General features: G+C 35.9%; 1 protein-coding gene across 1 annotated transcript; it reads right to left on the minus strand.

Moving 5' to 3' along the window:
* Nucleotides 1-7,400: 7,400 nt before the first annotated feature.
* LOC142350284 (UDP-glucuronosyltransferase 2B7-like) lies at nucleotides 7,401-9,513 on the minus strand. Its single transcript, XM_075402072.1, has 2 exons — nucleotides 8,219-9,513; nucleotides 7,401-7,962 (listed from the first exon to the last, which is right to left on the minus strand). Exons 1-2 carry the CDS (start codon nucleotides 9,312-9,314, stop codon nucleotides 7,517-7,519), a joined length of 1,542 nt encoding a protein of 513 aa, XP_075258187.1. The 5' UTR covers nucleotides 9,315-9,513; the 3' UTR covers nucleotides 7,401-7,516.
* Between the last annotated feature and the right edge of the window lie 11,321 nt (nucleotides 9,514-20,834).

The following is a 20,834-nucleotide window of genomic DNA, read 5'->3' on the forward strand; positions in this document are numbered from 1 at the left end:
CTTGAAAAGTATAGAATATGGTTTCAACGGCTTCGACAACCCTTTCTCTAAGAATGTAACTGATTTTTGTTTACAATTGTCTTTAACTGTTGTTTTTACTTTGTCTTCACAACCGTATGAAGTTAGCTGGTTAAGGACAGTATTCATTGGTTTTTTTCTGAAAGAATAAATGAGCCTCTACTCTGATTTGAATAGATAGGTGATGGCTTTCATGACTTTGAAAACCATTATTTTCAAAAATAAAAAAGCTCTTTTTAACGTTGTTTAACTTCGCTTTTTTGTCTATTTGTTTCCTAGTCGCGTTAATTACAGATCACATATAACATAATTGTTGTCGAGTGATGGTGCAAGTTACACAATCTATTTTTTTGAAAAAGTTTGTTATGAGTTTACTGGCTCCGACACGGGTTTTTCGCGCAAAAAATAAACATAATCTTTTATCTCTATATTTGTAGACATAAGACATATTTTGTGTTCCTACGGGTCTCAAACGCTTCTCTTGGATGAACAGACGCCCTTGTTTAATTTTTAATTTGTAGCTAGTTGGTGTCATGACTCTGAAAAAATTTATTTTCGAATAAAAAGTTTCAAAAAATTTTGCCCATTTTCTTCTTTTTGGTCTACTTTCTACCTCTTCTCATTATTCAGAATGCCTATAACACATTCTTGGCATTTGAGGAAGGCTCAATTGAATATTTTTTTAAGGGCCAAAAATGACTTTACACCTGCGACAGCGTTTTATCGCAAGTTTCAATTAATTTTTTTTATTGGTTCTATTTGTTGTTCTTTTTGTAACCAAAAGGCTTTAATGACAGGTCCTAAGGCACTCCTGTAGAAGCGCATGTGATCATAATGGATGTTTTCAATTGCCGTCGAATGGTTTTCCTTTGATTAAATGTTTTAAATAAATATAAGCCATTTTTTTTAACTTTGATGATTTTTTGTTCCTTTTGTCTATGTGATACCTAGTCTCGTTAATTACAAGTCTAACATGACATCTTTGTTGTCGACGGTAGGTGCAAGTGAACAAAATCTTTTCGTTTTTTCAAAGAATTCATTTTGAATTTACTGGCTTCGACAGGGACTTTTCGCACAAAAAGTAAACTAATTTTTGATTTTTGTCTATATTTAAGGTTTTTTTTCTAGACTTAAAACATATTCTGAAAAACTACACATCTCGAGCGCTTCTCTTTTACAAATAGACGAAGCTATTTCATTATTCCATTTTGTAGCTGATGGCTTTCATAAATTTGAAAATAATTGTTCTCGAAAAAAAAACAAAAGTGTTAATTAATTTTGCCCTTTTTCTTTTTCTTGTTTTGCTTGTTACCTATTCTCACTAATGAGACCCCACTATACTACATTTTGGCTTTTGTGGAAGGCTCGATTGAACATATTTTTGGGGGCAAAATATGGCTTTAAGGCCTCGACAGCGTTTTCTTGCAAGTTTCAATTGAATTTTTTTTGTTGTCTCTGTTTGTTTTTCTTTTCAGGTCTTAAGGCCCTGATATGGAAGCGTATGTGATCATAAACATATTGGATGTTTCCAATAGCCATCTAATGGTTTCCATTACATTGAAATTAATTGTTTTTAGAATTAAAGCAATTTTTTTATCTTTGTTTGTTTTTTTGTCCATTTTATGTCTAAAGGTTACCGAGCCTTTTTATACAGTGATACCATATCCTTTTTAGACAAATAAAAGTTATTTTGTTCAGTTTCAATTTTATCTGACGCTATTTTGAGCTTCTGTAAGTTTTTTAAATGGACTTAAAGTTTTTGGATGTAATTAATGTTTGTTGTTATTGTTGATTGATTTTGTTGTTCGTCTAGACTTGCTTTCTTAATAATGGCTGATCGCATCAATGTATTGCGGCAATTTTGCTCCACTGAGTTATTTGCGATCTCTGTTCACACACTTTTTTTTGAAAAATATTTGATTTTTTGGGGTTTTCTATCTGTTCTTTTGTGGTCCACGTTCATGCCAAAAATCTGGATGAGCGGGGTCGTAACTTGATGTGCGAATGCACATTACCGAGCCTCTTTGTTGGTGTTATCTGCTAAAATAAGAGCTTAATTTTGTTTTTTTAAGGAAGCTATTCTAAAAGTGCCTTCAATCTACCTAGACACTCTTGTTTCAATGAAATGTGTTAGAAGGTTGAGAGAGAACAACCTAATGCTAATTGTGCATAATATAAGCTTGACATAGCTTGACAAGAAGCTCTAATTAACCAATGTATACTTAACTAGAGAAATGAACCCTCGAGGAACAAGACAGAACGTAAAAACAGGTTATAAGAGATACCCAAGTTCGAGAGCTTAAGAACAGTTGGTGTAAATGGGTAGCACACTATGCTTGGGATGCTGGTTCGAATCCAGTACTGGTCCATTTTCACAGTAGTTACACCTGCTTTGACCCCCTAACAAAATGCAAATACCCTTTTTAAAATTTGCGAAACTTAGATTCACGCAAAAACTTAGATTCACGGGTCCTAAAGTAACGGCTCTATAGGGTTGGGGTCAGAAAATGTCTCAAACACATTTGCCTAGGCTCAGTGGGATAATAAATTTATCGTGTAGCCACTTTTATTCGTAGTAACCCGGCGGGTACTCGCATTTCAAAGCAGTTCTGAATCATTATAAAAAAAATCTGTTATTTGACCAGAAATTGGGTTAATTCTTTTCTCAATAAATTCAGCGCTAGTTGCCGACTTATTTTTATCTGGCCGGCACCAATTACAGAATACCGTTCTGTCTGGCCAGCTCTAATTGGCGACTGCCCTCTATTTGGTCCGCGCTAATTGCTGACCACCGTCTCATCTGACCAGCCTCAACTGCCGACTGCCCTCTATTTGTTCAGCTCTAATTGCAGACCACCGTTTCATCTGGCCAGCTTTAATTGCCAATTGGCATGTATTTGTTCAATGCTAACTGCCGACTGCCGCTTTATCTGGTCAGCTCTAAATGCCGACTGCCCTCTCTCTAGTTGGCGCTATTTGCTGACCACCGTTTCATCTTACCAGCTCTAATTGCCGACTGATTCTTACCTCGCCGGCGATAATTGCTGAATAGCGTTCTATCTGGCTCGCGCTAATTGCTGACCATCATTTCATCTGACCAACTCTAATTCGCGACTGCCCCTTCTCTTGCCCACGCCAATTGCTCAACAACGTTTCAACTGACCAGCCTTAATTGCCGACTGCCCTCTACCTTTTCAGGGCTAATGGCCGACTGCCGCTTTATCTGGAAAGCTTTAAATGTCGACTGCACTCTATCTGGTTAGCGCAAATTGCTGACCATCATTTCATCTGACCAACTCTAATTGGCGACTGTCCCTTATCTTGCCCACGCTAATTGCTCAACGCCGTTTCATCTGACCAGCATTAATTGCCAATTGTCCTCTATTTGTTCGGTGCTAATTGCCGGCTGTCGTTTTATCTGACCAGCTCTAAATGTCGTTTGCCCTCTATCTGGCCAGCGCTAATTGCCCACCGCTTTTTCTTCTGGCCAGCCTTAATTGCCGACCGACCTCTGTTTGTTTGCCGCTAATTGCCGACTGCCGCTTTATCTGACCAGCTTTAAATGCCTACTGCACTCTATCTGGTCAGTGCTAATTGCTGTGCAACGTTAAGTCTGGCCAACTTTACTTGCCAATTGGCCTCTATTTGTTCAGTACTAACTGTCGACTGCCACTTTATATGGAAAGCTTCAAATGCCGACAGCCCTATCTCTAGTCGGCACTAATTGCTGACTACCGTTTCGTCTCAGCAGCTCTAATTGCCGACTGATTCTAATCTGGCCAAAGATAATTGCCGAATAGCGTATTTTCTGGCCAGTTCGTACTGCCGACTGCCCTCTATTTGGCTCGCGCTAATTGCTGACCATCGTTTCATCTGACCAACCTTAATTGGCGACTGCCTTTATCTTGCCCACGCTAATTGCTCACCGTCGTTTCATCTGGCCTGTCAATGTTGCCGACTGCCCTTTATTTTTCCGGTGCTAATTGCCGGCTGTCGGTTTATCTGACCAGCTCTAAATGCCATTTGCCCTCTATCTGGCCAGCGCTAATTGCCCAGTGCTTTTTTATCTGGCCAACCCTAATAGCCGATTACCCACTTTTTGTTCTGTGCTAATTACCGCCTTTCCTTCTATCTGGTGTAGTCTATATTCCGACTGCCCTCAATGTGGTCAAGACTAATTGCTGACCACAGTTTCATCTTGCCAGCTGTAATTTTCGACGGCCGTTTTATCCTACCAGCTCTAATCGCCAACTGCTCTTTATATGGCCATCGGTAATTTCCGACCGCCGTTTTATCTGACCAGCTCTAATTGCCAACTGACCGCTATTTGTTCAGTGCTAATTGCCGACTGCTGTTCTATCTGGCCAACTCTAAATTCTGACTGCCCTCTATCTGGCCAGCGCTAATTGCTGACCACCGTTTCATTAGGCTAGTTCCTATTGCCCACTGCCGTTATATTTGGGTACATTAGTCCAGGCAAAAAATTTGCCAATTAAGATGCTAATAAGATCAACGCAAAAACAAAAGTTAAAATGATAGGAGTTAAAAAGAACGAATATTGTTGGCATAAGAAGTCACATTCACTCACATTTGGAAAAAAATTGACGCTCTATTGTTTGGAAATTTTAGCATCCCAATTTGAAACTTAAAGTATTTGCCGTAAAAAACTTTCTTCAAATTGATTCGACAAATTGAAGAAAGTTTTTTCTTCAAATTGATTCATTTTCTTCAAATTGATTCATTTCATGGCCTGTCAGAGTTTTGTGAAGCTTTGACGTTTAAACAACCATAACAGAGTTTCAACGATTTTTTTCCTTAGAAACTTGCCCGAATGTTTCTATGTATTTAATCCAGCGTTAGTGTTTTTTACCCGCTGCCCGGGCTTAGGTTTCACCTTATTCCACCCCTAAAAATTTACTTGTATTTACGCACTGTCCTCCACTTTTTTTACACTCTTTGAAAAGAGTGTAATTTAGGGTGGACTGATAAAAAATTACACTCTTACACAATTAACATTATAACCGAAATTGAAAAGTATAATGATAGTGTCAGTTGGCACAAGGGTTAACTTTCAAGGTGAATGTAAATGGTTGAGAGTGGGATGATGGGGGATTTTCACTTCATCTCAGTACCTCCTTCCACTTTTTTATTTTTTAAAATTACATTCTTGTAATTACACTCTTCCACCGTTAACTAAGCGGAGAGATAGGGGTGTATTTTTTTTTAATTTTTACAGTCTTTACACTTTTCCCCGTTATTTTTGGGAAAAATCGTCGGCCCGGGTGAGAATGTCTCATCAATTGGCCAAATTTAAACAATTTTTCTCGGTGTTGTGAGATAAGCGAAGCCATCTTTACATATCAATCCTTGTCGTCCGAATAGCTTCAACCCTAAAACGGCAACCATAATCCCTCTGCATGTTTATGGTACGTGCTACACCTGGATTATGGAGGATAAGTGTGAAAAAGTGTTGAAACTTTAGAAAAGCAATTTATTGACTTGTGGATAGAGAAATTTTTAGAATTAGCGCTCAAGCTCTCCTTCACTGGGTTCGGGTTCTACTGTTACCAAATAATATTACAAAATAGCAGCACGGCCGTTTCTGGGGTCATTTAAGTCATTGGCTTCTATTCTGTATTTACGAGATATCTGGAAAAATTTACTATTTTTATTGCGTAAAATTTATTGCACTTGTCCAACAAAACCTTTACTCTGAAAAACGTATATTTTGGCCTTTTTTGCCGATTTGATCAAATTAAGACAAAAGCAAATAGCGAACAGCTAGTTTGAACTTACGCATAATATGGTATACGTAACAAAGTTTAGTTTAGATTTGTGTCTTGGATTGTTGTTAATAAAATCGGGAACTCTAGCCTGAACCTCATTGAATGCAAAAAGAGCGTGGAAAGAAGTAACAGTTAGTCCTCAAAATTGAGTACTATCACACTTGGTCCATTTTGACATTGGTTGGAGTGCTGACGCGTAACTGGTTGTGGCGCTTTTTTGACAAAGATAAAACAACATGGTTAACATTAGGTTTCACACGGACTGTGTTGGTAAATTTTCTTAGATTATTTTAGATTAATCAATACGCCAAACTTTTCCAAAGTTTACAAGCTTTTAATCGAAAATGTCGGGTTTCGTGTCCGGACAAAACAGTCCCAGACAAAACAGTCCCAGACAAAACAGTCCCAAATTGCAAAATATTCCCAGACAAAACAGTCCCAGACAAAATAGTCCCAAGAAACCAGACAAAACAGTCCCAGACAAAATAGTCCCAAGAAACCAGACAAAACAGTCCCAGACAAAATAGTCCCAAATAAAATGTACCTAATGCCATTATACCCAATGTACTTTGAAATGTTCGTTCAATAATCCGACAACAAATTAGCAGTCGCTATTACCCGTATGTTTTAACATACGTAATGGCCATGGCCATGCCTCAGCGGCCCGTGGGACTTGATATGAAACTATCACAACCGAACATGGGATTAAATTATCCGCTTGTTAAATCATACGTGTGAGAGCTATTATAATGGCCTTGGGACTGTTTTGTCTGGGACTGTTTTGTCTGGTTTCTTGGGACTATTTTGTCTGGGACTGTTTTGTCTGGGAATATTTTGCTATTTGGACTGTTTTGTCCGGGACTGTTTTGTCTGGGACTGTTTTGTCTGGTTTCTTGGGACTGTTTTGTCTGGGAATATTTTGCTATTCGGGACTGTTTTGTCCGGGACTGTTTTGTCTGGGACTGTTTTGTCTGTTCAGCGTCGGGTTTATGAGGAGAACTGTAATCAGCAATCAGCATATAATGTTTTTAAGTTACACGTATGAGTAGTTTGGGTATAATAGTTGCATGATGATTTGATCGTCCAATGCCTTTTTTGTCTGAACCAGCCCCAAGACAAATGTCTCTCAAAGAATACACGACAATTCACCCAATTCCATTTTACCCAGGCTGCCATTTTACCCAATGCCAAATTAACCAATGCTATATGGTCTTTTTTCAATTATTCGATGTTCGGTTTTGATAGTTTCATATCAATTCCCACGGGCCATTTAATTATATAGTCATCTAAGTAGTCGTTCTGGTAATTTTAACAATACGAAAAGTTAAATTCGCCATTAGGTAAAATGGCATTGGATATAATGGCATTGGATATAATGGCATTGGATATAATGGCATTGGTTAATTTGTACTGACACCGGATGGAAGTGCAACCATTCTATATTGACTGTCGTCTGGTGATGAAATTTGTTTCCAAAAGTTTTACATATTTTACGCAGAGAAAAAAAAGAAAATAGGCAATTGGCCTAATTTACCGACTCAGAGATAACCCTAAAACTAGTTGCATGTACGCGTTCATATGGTTTATGCAGAACAATTTTAGCTACGGAAAAGTTTTATTCCTTATACACAAAACGGCGGAACATAACAATTTGAATCATGAACATCAGTCCAGTTATCGAACTTTGGTTGAAGTGGGCAGTTTTGATTTGCTCAATCATTTTTGGACTTCAAACTCCTTCCACAACAGCATTTGTACGTTCCCCATGCCAACGATACTGTTACCACTATAAAAATCGCAACGTACATTTGGAGTTCACGAGCAAGCAGTTCCTCGATGTTCAAAAGTTCTGGTGGATTTTCGATCACTTTGATCTGCCCCCTTTGTACTTTTTCAACAATATCTGCTGCTTTTTCATACCCTCCCAATGACGTCATATAATCTTTACTTTTTCCCAACTCAGCCAAGATTTTGATGTAAATCTGAGGATCCAGAAGCTGCCCAAGTTTCAGAGAAATTTCTGGGTAAGTCAGTTCTTTAAGTGGTAGAGCCATTCCAGCCTCAACCAGTTTTTTGGCATTTGAAGGTTGATCAGCTAGGCCAGGAAACACAAGCATTGGAGTTTTGGTGTATATCCCTTCGGTTAGTGAATTCCCGCCTAAAAATATGCAGAAACACGGGGTCTCAATAATGCGCGCTGTTCATCCAAGTTCATAAGTTCTAGCTACTTTAATTTTCCGTGGGTCAATAATAAAAGGAACTTGTCCACTGGAATTGACGGCGAATTTTTAATTAATCAGTGTTCGACTGCTTTTCGATTTAGTCTATGCAATAAACAGCAAAATATTTAAGTGCTTTCCAAAACCACAAATGAGTAGTTATCACGGGGTTGTTTATTGTTTAACATATTTTACCTGCATGCGTCATGAAGGCTACAACTTTCTCTTTGGAAAGTAGATCCAACTGAGCAACATCAGTAACCAACATAAAATTTTCTCCATCAAGATTCATCCGCTTCAAGGTGTCAAAATAAAAATTTGTAGCTGACCAGATTACTGTATACTCTTTTTGTTGAGACAAGTCGGTTAAGACGTTTTTCAGTTTATCTAAATCCATTCTAAACACTGTTCCCAGTGACATATATACAACCGGCAGTTTAGAATTTTCAACGAATTTTAGAACCTTTGGATCTAATGTACCAAATGACTCTTTATGCGGAACATATCCTACGTAGTGCAAATTTGTCGATTTAGCGACATGTGATTTTTTGACGGCGAACACTTCCGCTGGTCCAAAATGAACGAGAACAGAAAAATAATAATGATAACTAGTTGGTAAGCTGAAAGTTAAGCCAATATCTTTCACTTTTGTTGGCATATCAAAATTTTCGTTTATCCTGGTAATTAAGTCAAACATATGCTGTGAAGTTGTTTTGTGCCATATGTAAGCACCCAAAAATTGGAAGAAATCAACGACAAACTCAGGAACGACTGATTCTGGACAGTATAATACAACTTCATTTTTTGTCGCGTCTTCAGCCAGCGGATAAAACGAAGAACCAATATAATTGGTCAAAACGGGGATTTTGTGTTTTTGTGCTGCCAAGGTTGCACCAAGAAGGAAAAAATCCGCTATAACTACGTCATAACCCGTATTTTGATTCAAGTAGTCATTAACTTCGTGAAAAGCGATCCAGGTACCATTTTGTGCAGCTGTCTCCCTCAGTTCTGTTAACGCCTGAATTGGATTTTCAGCTGTGAAACCCTCTTTTGAAGTGATAGGTCTACTTGTGCACTTAACCGTTATTGGAAGCGCAGATTGAATTTTTGAATCACAACAATCGGCGCTACTCAGAAACTCTACGTCATGGTCTCTGGCTAAAAGTGATCGAGCAATTCCGACCGTCGGGGTTGTATGTCCAGTAAAACATGACGAAAAAATGAGAATTTTTAGTGCTTCGGCGTGATTTACAGCAAGCAACAGAACTAAGTTTATAATAAGGGTCAGCATTTCTGTTCTGAATTTTTCAAGTGTTTTCAAGTTTTTGCAAGTTATAAAAAAAATCTTCAACAGTCCAAAATGTTAAGCTAAGCAGATATTTAGACCAGCACATAAATTACATTCAATTATTTTGCACTGCGAACAAAAATGAGCGTTATGGACGGTGATGTCTTCATTTACGTGTGAGAGACTGTATTAACCAAAGCATTTTTGCGTTTTACATTTGCTGAACAAAAACATTCAGACTTATTTGCAAGTATCGGAGCATTCATGTCTAAAAGTTTTGTTCTGCGTTGCTCTAATGCCCCTTAATGCAGAATTTTATGCCAATAATTGTTTCTTAAGTCTTCTATAACCAATATTTTTTCAATTAACTTCTAACACCCATTTCTTTTATAAAATTAATAAATGTCTTCTAAAATGTTGGATTAGCTTATGAAGAGCTTTCTGTGTAAAATTGATGAATATTAACGGACAAAATCCTAAAATCCAGGATTTTTTACTGCAAGAGTTTTGTGGTCTTGCAATTGATTAGTCAAGAAAAAAAGAGAGATAAGAATGGGAAAACTCTCTGAAAGTCAATAAACTCGGAATTCAGAGGTCAGAGTTCAAAATGTTACAAAACGACTGAACGCTTGCACCACGATGCTCACGCACTAGAGAAAAATTTTTGAGCAGATAATTCTTCTGGCAAAGTTTGCTATCATGGTTTCCCATGAAAAAGAAAAATATTTCTTGCAAAATTTTTTCTATAAAAACCAAAACCCAAGTTGAAATGAACAAGGGGGTCTGAATCATATCAATTGTCCAAAGAATCATAACCAGCCACAAGAAAGTAAGTTACTATTTACAATCTCAGTAATATGCGTTCAAGTAAAATGCTGCAAACCTTTTTATCCGATGTTCCTATCATAATAAATGGTACACGCCAAGCTGAGCAATAAGCACTCAAATATTTCAAGTTATTCGCTTGCTTTATAGTTTTGAAAATTAAGTGTCACGGTCGTTTTTGGTTGTTTGTTAAGGTTGCTTTACAATAACAAAAATGCATTCGAATTATTTGCAACAATTTCCAAAAGCTTTTGCTTGAGATTGAGTGCCAATTTAGATCTTTGATAATACGGCCGAAGAAAAAAGTTCTTAATTATGAAATATAAGAAAAAAAGTACAGGAAAAATCCATTGCTCACTTTGAAAAAACAGCAAAACATCTATGAAATTTTTCCACATCAAATTCTATTCCAAATAAGTATCAATTGTAAGAAACAAATGTTAATAACAAGTATCTAACAAGTTTTTGATACTTTACGACCGATTCAAAAAAACTCTAAGAGAGAAGAAAACAAATTGGTAACAAAAAAAAACAACTAATGATATTTGTAAAATTTAATCGCATAGTAATTTTATTATCAAGTGTAGCCCGGACCTAACGCCAATAAATTACAGTACTTGGCAAGTCTAATCTATCATTTTTTTTATTTGGTTCACTGCCAATTTGCGAGGTATTCAAGAAAATTTGAGTCTTTCCCCATTCAACAGCAAGTTTCAGAGATCAATTAGAGGAACTAAGAATTATATGAGTAAAAAACGAAGTCGTAGGAACACAATTACAACAAAATTAGCATGGATGATCTTTTTCTAATATTTAATTGAAGCAAAAGCATTGTTCGTTTGAGAAAAATCATCCAGCTCATCTAGTTAGAGCACTCATGTTATTAGCAACCTATCATTAGGTAGAATCCATCATTCACGCTGATTTGCTTACCTCTAAAGCCAACTAATCTGAACAAAATGTAATTTCAAAGAAACAAACAATTCAATTACACTAATTGGCGTAAAAAATCTTTAGATATCAAATGTGGAAGCTGGTAAAATAATTTTTGCGAATTTCATACCGTTGACGATAGGGACTCAAAAAATGTTTCCTTTTACCGAATTTTTTATAGGACAAATGTTAGTGCTTCAGGATTCTTGGACGAATGATTGAATTACTGTACCCAGCCAAAGAAGGTACAAAAAAATAATTTGAATTGAAATTAAATTCGGTGTAACATTGATATAGAAGAAATAAGCAAAAAATGTGGACAAACAACTTCATTTTCACTCATCTGCTTTGTTTCAAAATTAAATGGCATTTTTCCACTCATTATAAATGAAATTTTTTAGTAAACTCTAAAATATAAAATTTGTGACCAAATTACTAACACTCCTCCTAATGTAACAAAAGTTTTGTGCGTCTGTATCAATTCTTTTTCGAAACAAAATGTTTTTTCTTACAAAAATTTCTTGCCATATTTTACTTACAAAAGGTTTTATTAAACTATTGGTAGCTGCATAAAAATCAAAAACGTTATTTCAGAGTCAGTCAATTTTAGGTAAGGGTTTTTTTCAATGCTTATTTTTTCACAACAAAATATATTAAATTTTTGCAGCGTAAGTCAAAACACGTTGAATTTTAACTCTATATTGCTAAATTTTCTGTAACTATTGATACATTTCAAGAGCCTGTTACGTATGATTTGAGATATTTTTTTGCAAATCATCAAATTTCGTCTTGTTGTTTTTTCACTATTGAACTTAGGTATGAATAATGCTCAGGAACAGCGCCAAATGTTATGTAAGAGTTATGTAATTTATGAAAAATAATAAATTGTTAAACATCACGATTAAGAAAAAAATGAGTAAGAAAACGATTGAGAGTAGTTTTAGCTTACAAATTATTCGAGTGCATCAAAGAGAAAAAACAAATCCCTTTTAAGACATCCAGTTGTTGCATATCCGAACAGACACTACCTGTGGCCATTGACTCTCATCCAATGGGACACGTACTCGGGAAACCGCGGGCCGTTTATCACAGTAAAGCTAAGACGCGCGCGAACCGCGCCCACTGGCTCGTCAAGTACAGAATATTGTGGAGGTATCTCTTTTAATTTTAAGCCTACTTGATTTTTTCGAAACTTTGACTACCGTTTTACTTGGCCACCGCCAACGATGGCAAATACAGAACGAATTATAGAGAAATGGTTCAATCAGACATGGTGTCTGTATCGTACCGATCTCTTATTTTAATAGGGGTTGACCTTCTTAAAACCATATTACTTAAAACCATACGGAAGTTTGCATTCTACAGCCATAATTTAAGGTACTCACAAACAGTAGTCCAAAATAAAAAAAAATCGGATCGATATAAAAGTGGGTGATTTTGAAAGTAATCGTAAAGACTGAAGAAATAAAGAATATATGAATTCTCACACAAGCCGCATTATTATATCTTTAGGGTTGAAAAACTTTGCTCAGCGACAAAAATATTGATGAACTACAAAACGAAACCTTTCTAAACTGTTGTTTCTACACTTCAAATTCGGTTAGTCCTACGATGAAATATGCAAAGATGTAAATATGCAAGATGAGCGTAAATACGCTAACATGAAACTTGTCTTTTAATCCGCAATTAGTAATCGGAGAGACTATCAGTCGTATTAAAACTGACCTTGAATTATTCCCAACACAAACGCGAATTCTAAATTTGAAACTGTACAAAGATAATAATGGTGAAGAAATTTAAACTGATGAGAACGGTTGAATAAGTAAATATTGCCTCTGATAAAGATTATATCATAGATTGAACATCAAAATTCTCACCCATGTAAAATTGGATTAGAAACCCAAATTAGGGGCCTAGGTTATCAAAGTAATGAATGACCTTCTCAAAACTTTTCTCAAAAGGTATTTTTCACACAAAGATTCAGAACATTTGGTAAAAATCGGACTAAACTATCATGACCAAACATAGATAAGCAGTATATATACGGCTAAATTTTAGCCAATTTTTGCAACCAAAATCAGTCTGAAAATAATTATATTTTCGTGATAATCGAAATTGCGGAGTAAATTTGATTCGACGAGTGAGTTAACAGATCTCTGTCGTGGTACTGAAAATTGTATTGATTGTTTGAACTAGTATACTCTGGTAACTATACTTTTCGTTAAATTAACTTAGCAATTTGTCCACTGCTTTCTCTCTTTAGACCTTTTCCTATAACTTAGTAGAGCTTAAACTGGTATCTAGTAGGTATTTGCTAAACGCTTCGATACTTGGCACTCATAGGAATTTGTAACTAGTTGTCCTGAAGGAACCATAGCCTTGTATTAATTAAGATTGGGTAAAACTTATTAGTTTCGTTCGGCTTTCTGTTAATCAATAGCGTAATTGTACAACTTTAGTAACTTCACAATACATCTCTAAGGATCTGAAATCATACTCAATCTAGCTTCAATTTTTTAGATTTGAATCAGTTTGGTGACTAGTAAAGTAGTGATCAACCAATCAATAATTAGGTAAAGTTAGGTTAACGAACTGGAGGGCAGCACCGAGTCCAGGACAACATCAAGACGATTTGAATTCTGAGAGTATTAATCGGTCAAGCTCCTTCCAGGAGACCGCATATTGAAGCCACTCGGAGGGTAGGCCTGCCTGCTCGTAGAAGACTTGGCAAGTTAAGACAACCCATGTAGTATGGAATAGTGAACCAAGTAGGCAATTAAAACGGTCTGCAGTAACCTGAAGTACCCGATAGGCAATGTCTTAACGTTCTATCAAGTTGGTTAATACTCGTCTGGTTGGGTTGTGGAATGAACACCGATGAGCTCTTCACGTCATCTACTATTTTGTTTTAATTATTTTGGTTGAACTATTATTTAGAAAGTGAATTTAGGACCTGGTATAATTCTCAATCTTATAGTCACCAATTTATTTCATTTGGTAAAACATTTCTTAGAAGCTAAAATATCATATAACATAGTGAGGCATAACAAACATATTCTAATATCATCATTATTATTGGCAATTGACTACAATTCTATAGCGCCTGAAAATACTTTCTTTAGGGCTTGAACGGAGGGCCTGGTATAACCCTTTAGTCTAGTTAAGAGTAGTAGATTTGTGAAGTTACTATCCAGTCCAGTAGTTTTCTCTAAAGATAGATTCCAGGAACAATTGTGGAATTGTGATTAGGTAAAACCTCCACAGTAAATATTCAGATTCTATAATAGGCAATTTTGGAACAAAATGATTTTCTTTGATTTTTGTCAATTTGTCACGCGGTTAGAATCTCGAATATAATACTTACTCGGAAAGGGCTAGGAAAGAACGCAAAGAACTATTTGCCGCGTAAGGCAATCTTTTTAAGTTCAAATGAAAATATTGTACAGTTTTTTCTTTCTTCTCTCTAGCAATTGGAGAAAGTTGCGTTCCCTTATAGGTGATTGAGATTACTTCTGTTGTCGTTTGCCACTTAATCTTTCATTTGTGTAAACAATCAAACAACTGAAACTTATGTTTTGTTTAAATCCAAAATATTTTCCTAGGGAGCGTCCTAAATTTTTTCCCCAGATCTTACGACGATGAACAAAAAGGATAAATACTAAGCAATTTTTATTACAAAAAAGATAAATACAAAGTTGGACAAAATTGAGTTCCAAATTTTACCTTGTATAAAAATTTTATCAGGCTGTAGTAGTATAGTAAGTTGCCTAGTGCTTGTAGGGGGGGGGGGGGGTCCGGACCCCCCCCCTACAAGAAATTTTTCCTCTGAAAAAGTGAAATCTTGTAATTTTTTCAGAGTGTAAGGCAAATTACTATACTTTTCAGCTATTTCCATTTCATTTTGATGGTTCATGTAAATTGAAACTTGGGAATTGGGTTTTGGTGGTTTTGAATTCATGTTTTGTGCGCGATTGAGAAAAATTCAAAAATTTTCAAAGTTTTTCAAAGTCCTAAAATTGTCTGAAATGGATTTTGCGCTATGAAAGAGCACTCAAAAGTGATTTTTTGTTGACTTCACTTTTTTTCACCTATGAAGTATGGGGGTCAAAACATATAAAAATTTCGAATTTTTTGAAAAAAATTTTCAAAATTTTTAAAAGTCCTAAAATGGTCTGAAATGGGTTTTGCGCTATGAAAAAGCACTCAAAAATGATTTTTTGTTGACTTCACTTTTTTCACCTAAGTAGTATAGGGGTCGAAACATATAAAAATTTCGAATTTTTTGAAAAAAATTTTCAAAATTTTTCGGAGTCCTAAAATGGTCTGAAATGGATTTTGCGCTATGAAAGGGCACTCAAAAATGTTTTTTTTTGTTGACTTTTATTTTCTTTGAAATAGTCTACATAAAAATAGAAGTCAAAAACTTTCTAAAAAAACAATTTTGTTAAATTGATTTTTTTCTTATATGAAAAAGCAACGAACTTAAGTTCATTATTTCATTTTATCATTTGCAAATCAGCATGACAACAATTGCAACGGTAGATTTGAAAAATATTCATGAAATTTATGATCAAATAAAACTAGACTACCAGGAATACGTTGAGCGGTTTGTATATTTTTTGGCAGCATGTCTTTTTTTGGACCCAGACATCAACCTTGAAATTGTTCTCAAGTTGAGACCATCTGGTGGTCTTATAGGTATAGACAACTCTTCACTAGACAAATACCTTAAGTCATATAAATTCCTTCGATTACATGCAATACTTCATGACGCCTCGGGTTTTATTGCAGAGCACAGTCAGAAAGGTCCTGGTTATTCTTACGTTTTACCGTGTCCAATCACAAACGCCTACATTGGTCACATGACTGGAGTAATGTTTTGCCTCTTCGTGAAAACATTTAAACGAAACCTATTTAGTTTGCTGAAATGTTAAAGCCAGAAGTTGTTGTCTTAGATTTTGAAGGTTTTCGTCATAAGAAATCGGGTTTTATAATTAAGGAGTTATCGATTTGCTCAAACAACTACACAGACACAATCTTGTTCCTGCCACCAGTTTCTTACAATTCACTATCCGCTAGTGAGAGAAAATCTCATCAGTGGGTTAGTAGGTTCTTACACGGTTTGTCGTGGAATAGTGGCAATTATCCTTACTGGTTTATATCTCAAATTTTTATTGCAATTAAACTTCGATTTCCTTCAGGAAAGTTTTATGCTAAAGGGAAAGAGAAAACTGAATCATTGCAAACACTTTTACAGAAAGAAGTGATAGATTTGGATACCCTATCGTGCCCTAAAAATGAGGAGATTAATACCCCAATTAAACATTTTACTTGTGCTCTACACTCTCTTTACTTGCCTGAGAAACAAAAAAAAGACATTGCGCTAAAAGAAAAGCACAGTTGTATTTCTATTGGCTAACATTCCCCGCCAATGAGCCGTCGAGTGGAGAAGGTAGCTCCTTCAGTTCTTCAAGTGAATTTATCTCCAAGTTTGACAGTATGCAGTTGCATAACGAATGATAATCAAATAAATCTATCTTTGGTCAGAGAAGATAAAGTAGAATCACGTGGGCAATCCATTCTGAGGAAAACAACAGATTATTTGCAACTTATCGGAGATTGAGACACTGAAGAAATATCTTTCACTGCTTGAATACTTTCAAATGTACCATGTCTTTACAAGAGAAAATGAAGAGACTGAAACTAACCCCTTTACCTATGCACAAGTAACCAACCCAAGTTCAAGTGAGCCTGGACGACGAAAGTCTCCCTGATGAAATCAAGCAGGTAGTCAGCAAAGGAATCGTGGAGTCATTTGTCTACTACGAAAAGGATTGTGGCATGCAATCGAACTACAAAGTGACTTACAAGAAAGAAGACAAAGACTCTAGATATACTACATATGAATTTTTTATGGTTGAGAGAGTTACTAACAAAATAATGAGCTAACACAAAAAAACTGATGTTTTAATTCATTTTTGATCAAAACGTCTTTTAAAATGAGTGATAAAGAAGATCAGATAGATTCCCCTGCTGGAATAGGTTTGAATGATTTAGTTTTCAATGAAGAGAATCAAGAGAGATGCTCATGGAAATTTTGTAACTCTAGACTACCACGATCAGAAGTAGTGTATTTTACTCAAATCGTAATAATACTGTTTCTTATTGGTATGTCCTTGATCAAACTTGTGTTTTTCCATCTTGATTGTGAAGAGTCAACATTTTGGTTTTCATTGCTTTCATGCACAGTTGGCTACGCGCTTCCAAATCCGAAGCTAAGAACAAGATAATTTCAACAAGCGATAGATTATTCATGGCTGTTTGTGGGCCATCATGCTGTAGTAAAACTGAGCTTATATTCCAAATGCTACTGAGAAACACTTTTTACCCAAAATTTGTATCTATTTACTACTTCTATCAACATGAGCAACCAAAGTTCAGCTCTATAGAGCGTAACTTGAACACTTTTTCACAAAGTTTTCTGGATTTGAGTTCTTTTCACAGCTGGAAAACTGTCTGCTTGTTTTTGACAATTCTTGCGAGGAAATTTCCAATGACAAAGAGTTTTCTAAACTCGCAACCGCTGGACGTCACAGAAATATTAGCGTCAATTACGTTAAACATAACTTTTTCCAACAGAGTAAATGGTCAAGAGCAATTGATCTCAACACAACCCACATCATTTTGTTCACATCACCTATAGACATTCAGCAGATCACCTATATTGGCAAACAGTTAAACAACACAAGTTTTTTAAACGAAAGCTACGAGTTAGCAACAAAATTACCCTTTGGACACTTACTCATCGACTTGGATCCAAAAGCTTCAGACTCCTTGCGTTATTGTTCAAATATTGTAAAACCAGGTCCAACCATTTTTTATCTACCTTCCTCCAAAGCGGTCATAACTAATTTAACAGATGAGAGAGAAAAAGTTATGTATGCTAAAGCAAATGCACGAGCTGTCTGATAGTAATTTCAGAAAGTTCCTCAAAGAAGCACCAAATAGTTTTATAAATTTTCTGTGCGAGTGTTTGCTCAATGTAATCAATGGCAATGTTCCAGTCAACAAACAGTTACTAAAAAATCAAGAGGACTCATTTCAGCAGTTATTATCAAAGGAAACAAGTCTGAAGAGAAAGCGATTCATTTTGACGAAAAAATCACAACTTATCAAGGCAATAGCATTCTCGTGCTATCTTTACTTAAAAGTCAAAAAATGCATACAGAAGAATTTGTTTTGATCCCCAAGAGGATGTTCATATCAAAAAATCCAACCAAGGAAGAAATTTTTGATAATCCAATATATCAACAAAAAGCCACTCAGTTATGGCTACTACAAAGATCTAATCCAAATTTTGAGCAGAGCAGTGGAAAAACAGATGCTGACACAAGCACTGATAGACGTATCACAAGAACAAGGAGTACCGGTGATGGAACAAGTGATCCAGATGACGTAAAATCAGAATTATTTGTGAGTGATGACAGTGAAATCGAACCTGTAGTGAAAAAACGGAAGGACTCATCGTTTGACTCAATAATGCTAGCACTAAAATTAATGGATGAAAATAAAACAAAAAGAGCTGCTATTATCCTGAAAAAATTTTTGATTCCAATACTGTTTCTATTATTGAAGAGAATAATGTTCTCCATATTGAAGATGAACCTCAAGGAGTGAAGGTGACAAATTTCTTGTACAATTTACAACAACCTACCAAAAAAATTGACGTTCAAAAGTATTCCAAAATATTGAGTGAACTTGATATAGCAGCTCACTTGGTTTACAATACACATGCAAAAAAAGTTCTCGATGAGTTTTACAGCGAAAAAGAGGAAGAACAACCGACTCGAAAAAAAAAAACAGCAACAAAAACAACCAAGAGGAAGATCTGAGACAAAAGAAAAAAGTGCAAAGCCAAAAGTCGATGAGAGCAAAAAGAAGACAGACGAAGACACGAGTAGAAAAGAGTGGGCTATCTATAGAGTATGTGAAGAAACTTGATAACCTTTATTTAAAAGGACCTGCGTCATTTGGAAACGCAAAACGACTGCAAAATTTTAGTAAATTATCATTGAAAAAAGTAAAAATGTATCTGGAAACGAAACCATCCTTCACCAAATATCGTTCACGTCGCCTCAGATTTCCAAGGCTTAAAGTAATTGTTAACAACCTAAATGAGATCTTATCCGTAGATCTAGCATTTGTTGATAAAATTGCAAAGTACAACAGTGGTGTAAAATACCTTCTTGTTGCAGTTGACTGTCTGTCAAGATATCTCAGAGTTGAAACACTAAAAACAAAATATGCTACAGAAACTGCAGAGGCTTTCAAAAAGATGATCAAACATAAGCAACCTAAAAAAGTTTGGGTCGATGATGGTACAGAGTTCCTCGGTGCTTTCAAAGCCCTCTGCAATAAACGCGGAATTCATTTATACAGTACGTTCAGTGAGAAAAAGTCTGCTTTTGCTGAAAGAAATATACGTTCCCTCAAAAATATAATATACAGATACTTAGAAGAAAAGTGGACCTATTCATATCTAGATAAACTGGATTCATTTGTTAAAACTATCAATTCTAGAGTTAATCGAACAATCAATCTTGCTCCAAACAAGGTCACAAAAAAAGACGTTCCGCGACTGGTCTCGTTGATTGCGAATACAACATATTCTCAAAAACCAAAATTTTTTGTCGGTGATCTTGTACGAATACTGAAAAAAGAGGAGACGTTTGGAAAGGGCTACAAACGGTCATTTACAGACGAGGTTTTTGATATTTCGTCTATCTCAACATTGATACCACCAACGTATTCTCTTATCGATACCGATAAGGAAATTATTCAGGGAAAATTCTATCAACCCGAACTCCAATTAGTGCGAGAGTCGCCTGTGCAAATTGGCAAGTAACCGTTTTGAAGATGAATTTACGGTACATGTAATCTCCTCCGCTTCGATGGAGATCTTCGATCAAAACACATTGGCTTCATCCAGGAGTTTTTTCAATGATGAAATACAACTGTCGGTAGACTGGAGAGTAGCTTTGGGTGAAATTATTTTTCCAACAAGAATAGAGCACATCACAAACGGAGTCCTAATTTCTTACAGTTTAAGTGGTTTAGAAGATCACCAACGGAATAACTCTGGAGCTAATGTCATATCACGTCCATAAAACGGTGAGCGATTAGCTTTCATGCCAGGAACTTTTGATACTGTGCCACAGTTAATAGCTACCATTAAAAGAACTGTTGGTTTACCAAGTTTTTGTTTCAGAGAAATTAAAAGTTCCGGTAAATTTGAAATTGTCTTTGGAAAATACGAGGGAATTACGTTTCCAAGCGATGAAATTCCTAGCATTATTGGTTTCAAGGGCACTCCTGATGGACGAGGAACACACATTGGTTATAAAATGGACACAATTGCAAATAAACTGATGAAAAAAGATGATACTAAGGCTTTTATGGGTGACTTTCCAGCTGATCTGTGCGCCGGAAAACATTTGATATTCATTTATGCAAACATTATTGAGTATCAATACGTGGGCGATGCGAAATCACCTTTATTACGAGTCATTGATTCAAAACAACGATTGAAAAACAGTAGCGTCCGCGAGCTTGAACCAACCCACAGAATAGTTTTTTCGAATTTGGACTACAAAAAACTTCTTTCAAATACAATTCAGTCAATTTCTATAGAACTACGCACCGAAACAGGTCAATTAGTCCCTTTTTCAGGGACCGGAAAAGTCAATTTGACGTTACAGTTTAAAA

The sequence above is a fragment of the Convolutriloba macropyga genome, chromosome 12 (assembly GCF_964194025.1).
Source record: "Convolutriloba macropyga chromosome 12, txConMacr16.3, whole genome shotgun sequence".
Taxonomy (NCBI): Eukaryota; Metazoa; Xenacoelomorpha; order Acoela; family Convolutidae; genus Convolutriloba; species Convolutriloba macropyga.

Excerpts from the sequence above, each read along its gene's own strand:
- LOC142350284 (XM_075402072.1), bottom strand. The coding sequence starts at position 9,314 with ATGCTGACCCTTATTATAAACTTAGTTCTGTTGCTTGCTGTAAATCAC. Across the intron at positions 7,963-8,218 it reads AGCCTTCATGACGCATGCAG|GCGGGAATTCACTAACCGAA; the intron begins GTAAAATATGTT and ends GCATATTTTTAG.